Here is a 5,011-nt window from a genome sequence, read left to right on the forward strand (position 1 = left end):
GGACGCACACGAGTGTGTGGACATCCAGACGCACTCAGGGGGGGGGGGTCTGGGGGGGGGGGGGCACACTTCAGTCTGGAGTGTCTGGTCCAAGCAGCTCGGAGAGACTGGAGGAGCGTCTCCCCAATTAGAGGGGAGCCTGGCTCGGGACGCCTCCGTGGGCCCGAGGACGGGGTCCCGCTCGGCTTTGTTCAGCAGCCTCCTCTCACACTGAGGCTGTCACTGGCTTTTCTATGGGGGGGGGGGGGGGGCACAACAACACCACATCGACAGCTCTCAGGCCCCAAGCGGACGCAGCGCGGTTTCCCCGTTGGTCCCTGCAGCTCTTCGCGGTATCGATGGGGGGGGAAGCTGCATGTTATGAATGTTCTTACTGATTATTACGATGATAAATGGTACATTTAGAAGGAACCGCACGGCTCATCTGCACTTTATAACAGTTCTACAACCAGTGCAACTTTTCTTGACGTGCAAAACTTTGGTATTATTGTCACGCCCCGTGGCGGCGGGACCGGAAGAGGCAGGGCATCCCCCCCCCCCCCCCCCCCCTCCCACCTTGAGCCCTAAAAAGGAACTGCAACTCCTCTGTTTCACTCTGCCGGGTCGTCACGCCGCTTTCAACCGTAATTATTTCCAACTCATTTTTGCATAGAAACCCAATTATTCACCGAGATATAAATTAGATTCGGCGGAGCCCCCTAAAAAAACTCCTGCTGCACGGACGCCATTCAGCGGGCCGCGAGATGGAGGGCGGCCACTGCAGCTGCTGTTCACATCAAGCAGATAATTGTTAATGAGAAGTCATTGCGCGGCATTATGTTGTCCGCGGGATCATTGTTCATTTCCCCCCCTCCATCGCCACTGAGACCTGCGCGGAGGACCGGAGTGTTTCCCTTTTCAGTTGCGGTATTCAGGATCTGTTGCCTGGTAACTGATAAAGGGGCAAATCACGCACTGTATGGGCCAAAGATGGGCCGCAGACCGGCCCGGGGCCACAATGGCAGGTTTGTAAAAAGGCGTCGAAACAAGTTAATGACGCTTGTTCAACAAAACGTTAATGGACTTCTTCACGCTTTAATACGGCATGGGATGCAGCGTGAATGAGAGGGGGGGGGGGGGGGGGGGGGGGGGGCTGCAGGGTGCAAGTTTTGCAAGTTTGTGTGTTTTTTACTACTAGGAGGAGTCTGACACACACACACACACACACACACACACACACACCGTTTCCCTCTCCTTGATGCTCACTCTCATGCTAGAAATGTTGTTTTCCACTAAGGAGGAAACACTTAAGATGACTGCAGAGAATTAACCTTTTTTCCCTCCTTCTTCTCCTTAAATGCAGCCATTTAAATCTAATTTTCCTGTTATTGAATGGCCCGGTGATTAATTGCCCCTCAACGTGATTTGAAAAGGGGGTGAACAGTGGAGGGTAACCGCTGCAGTAAAAGCTAAAAGGACGTTGGAGAGAAAGAGGAGGCGAGAGGGAGGCGGGGGCCCTGAGAGCTTTACACATTTTTCAAATTCTCCCTTTTTTATTTCTTATAATAACCTTTTAAACAGTGAGTGATACAGGCTCCGTTTGTTGCACTGGCTTCTTAACCCCCCCCAAAAAAATAATACTGCAGCCACGTCACCTCAAGCAGAATGGAGAGAATCAAAGGATTTCTTTTCCCTTAAATGGTCTAATGTTCTCCTTGAGTTCTGAGGGTGATGGCGGGGTAACAGCCCGCGCGCAGTACCCGGCGGCTTAGCGCCTAAACCCTTCCACGTGGCTCCTCCGCTCCCGCCAATTAGGCCTCGTTAGAGCCTCATAACGCCTCTCATTTGTGGGATTACTTAATAGACAATGAAATTTTATCGTGCAGAATTATGGGAAAAAAAAATAATATTAGAGCTCGCATGGTGTGATGAGGGCGCGCGCCACGCATCATTCCACCCACCCCCTCCCTCCCTCCCCCCTGCTCTCCCCCTTCTCTCTCTCTCTCTCTCGTTATCTGCGTCTTCCTCACTGCGTTCCCTTTATTAGAGCAATTACTGTCCGTGTGACAGACGCGTTTGTTTCTCTTCCACCGTCACTCTGGTTGGATTTTAAAGACTTTGTAATTCTTCCAGCACGCGCTCCGGTTTGCGCCGCGATGAGGAGGCGCAACATCAGGCCCGGTCGGCCGGAGGAGAACCGGCGCGTCTCCGTCTGAAGGTCCGAGGCGTTGCGCGGAGAGATGAAAGCTAAACCTACCGGTGACCCGCCCGGGTGGGGGGGACGGGGGGGGGGGGGATCAAACTCGCTAATTAGCGTCACAAGATGAGGGATTAGCGAATTTCTGGAATAGCTGCCTGTTTACCCGGCGCACAGAGCGGCCATTATAAACACTTTCTAATTGAATCCTGATCGGGATCGAATGACCGGCGGCTCATAATTCTTTAATTGCCACGAGCGAGACCTGCAGGTCTGCAGGTCCGTGGACCAATCGGATCCAGAGGACGAGCGGGCAATTAGTGCGTGTGCGGACGCGTGCACAGTTCCTTAAAATCTCAGTGGAAATGCACCGCATCATTTAGAATTTGCTTTGGGTTTAAGAATAAACACATTTTTATTGACGGACAAAATTGGAAAAATAAAAGTTATGAGATTCCGAGTTTCTGTTTCTGTTGATGCCAAAGATGTAAGTCCTTCAGTGTGAGCGGCATTAGATGTATTTATAAATATCGTGTGAATACCAAGATAAACGTCACGAACAAATATGTGTGTTTTTAAAGCTGTTTGTGACACGATTTCATAAAGTTGTTGTTTCCGCCGAATAAACGCAGAACTTTCACACAGTCCATGAGAACATCCACAGATATGTTGCATCTGTCTGGTCATATTATTCTAATGCACGACCCTTTCTGAAATTCGGTGATAAAAAAAAAGAGGAAGAATGTGGAAGTTGTGATTGGAGGCCCGGGGAGACGTCACGTGGTTCGGGGTCGCTGACAGCGTAAACCCCTTCGGAGCCGGGTGCGCACGTGGGTGACGCTGCAGGGCCAACCCTCTTCTGGGTCCCTTTTGTTGAACCATCAAACATAAGCACCTTTGGAGATCCCGAGGGGGTTCAGATGAGAAACGGCCATCATCTTGAGAGATCACTTATCAGCAGCGCAAACATGTCGAGGTCTTTTTACGTCGATTCTTTAATAATCAAGGACGCGGTTCGACCGGTGGAGCATCCGGGACAGGACTTCCTCATCCCCATCAGCATGCACTCTCCCAGCGTCATGACGGTCACCGCTCCGGTGTGCCCGTCCAGGAAGACGGGGACCTTCTGCGTGTGCCCGCTGTGCGTCACGTCCCACCTCCACTCTTCCCGCGGCGGCATTCCCATGCTGAAGAGCCAATTCGCGGGCGCGGAGGCGCAGTACTGCCACAGGATCGCGCACCAGCAGTCCGCTGCGCTGGCGCACCCGGCACACACACCTGTCTGCACGCCCACGTTCGGCGTCACGGACCCGAGGAGATACCACTGCCTTTCCATTGGTGAGCCACGCGTTCGGTAGCTACACTCCCAGCTGCTTTTAAACGAAACGCTCGGCTTTTACGCGCGGGCATTTACGCGCGAAGTGTTGTGCCATTTGCTCATTTGTGATCAAATAAAGCTAAACGTGTCTCTTCCTCCAACAGGTGCCTCCGACAGCAGCCACATGCAGAACGGCAAAAGGATGCGCACGGCGTTCACGAGCACGCAACTCCTTGAACTTGAGAGGGAGTTTTCCACGAACATGTATCTCTCCCGACTGAGGAGAATCGAAATCGCCACGTACTTGAGCCTCTCGGAGAAGCAGGTGAAGATCTGGTTTCAGAACCGCAGGGTGAAGCACAAGAAGGAGGGCAAAGCCACCCAGAGGAGCGTGCACAGCAGCGGCTGCAAGTGCGCGAGCGGCCTCACGGACTACTCGAGGTCGGAGGACGAGGAGTCTCTGTCCCCGGCCTCTGCGTCGGAGGAGAAGGAGGTGTCCCCCATCTGAGCGCGGCCAGACCCCCGCTGCTGCCCGGCACTTTCACGGCCATTAGGCCGCCTCTGGGGCCAGAAGAAGAAGAAGAAAATAATAACCTGCATGAAATATGGAGTGTTCAAAATATTCGTTTCATGTTTATTCTGCTTCTGAATTCTAAAAAAGGAAAAAAAAATGTGAATACGTGTTTTAACGCTGTGGTGAAATATGGGGAAGTATGACCCAATGTGCGCTGTAACGGTGACGTGTTTTGACCCCTTTCCGGGCTCTCACCTACAAACCCGGGTCTAACCCGAGTCAAACCCCACTAAGTGTTGAAGTCCGATGAAAGCCCGTATAGACCAAGCATTTGTAAACTATGTAAAATGTGTATTTATTGTAATAAACATGACGAGTTGACCTGAGAGGTTGTCGGTGTATTGATCTGAACAAGTATCAAGAAGTATCGAAATTATAATCATTAAGTATTTGGAAAAAAAATGTATTCAAGTGTTGGTGTAACTCAGAAAAAATTCATCCCTGGTTGCATTTTAAAATGTAAATAAATAACTAATAGTCATTATTATTATTATTGTAATGATAAATGTAGGATGACGCATGATGAGCATGAAGGTGTTACACACACTAAAGGAAACAAATATATCTGAAAACCCGTTCAATACTATGCAAACACAAGTCCATCTTTAAAGTTCTAAGATGAATATCCCGTTAGGCGTCTCTAAAGAGTTCTGCAGGTTATGAGGACACTTTTCAACACGACAACCAGCTAATATTATAATTGTTATTATTACGCGCCACTGTCGCTTTTATTCCTTTGGAAACATTATTTAAAACAGCTCCAAGTGTAGCGGTAACGTCTCCTTAGATCGACCCACAAAAAGATTCCCGGTGCCGCCCCCACGAGGAGCGGCCAACACTCATTACTGTTCCCTGTGAAAGGATCTGCTCCGTCAAAGCGACTTTAATTGCGTTTTTCGGTCCCACGTCGGTTGATTATGGCGCAGTGGCTCGGGCAAAAACA

General features: G+C 50.5%; 1 protein-coding gene across 1 annotated transcript; it reads left to right on the top strand.

Annotated features, from left to right (window-relative positions):
• Positions 1-1,826: 1,826 nt before the first annotated feature.
• Positions 1,827-4,394, top strand: gsx2 (GS homeobox 2). The gene is made up of 2 exons (XM_040184795.2): positions 1,827-3,514; positions 3,659-4,394. The coding sequence occupies exons 1-2, from the start codon at positions 3,097-3,099 to the stop codon at positions 4,000-4,002; spliced, it is 762 nt and encodes a 253-aa protein (XP_040040729.1). The 5' UTR covers positions 1,827-3,096; the 3' UTR covers positions 4,003-4,394.
• The last annotated feature ends 617 nt before the right edge of the window (positions 4,395-5,011 follow it).

The sequence above is a fragment of the Gasterosteus aculeatus genome, chromosome 8 (assembly GCF_964276395.1).
Source record: "Gasterosteus aculeatus chromosome 8, fGasAcu3.hap1.1, whole genome shotgun sequence".
Taxonomy (NCBI): Eukaryota; Metazoa; Chordata; class Actinopteri; order Perciformes; family Gasterosteidae; genus Gasterosteus; species Gasterosteus aculeatus.

Bases quoted from the DNA above. Each gene is read 5' to 3' on its own strand.
- gsx2 (XM_040184795.2), top strand. From the start codon at position 3,097: ATGAGAAACGGCCATCATCTTGAGAGATCACTTATCAGCAGCGCAAAC. The intron at 3,515-3,658 runs GTGAGCCACGCG...TTCCTCCAACAG, and splicing joins ATACCACTGCCTTTCCATTG to GTGCCTCCGACAGCAGCCAC.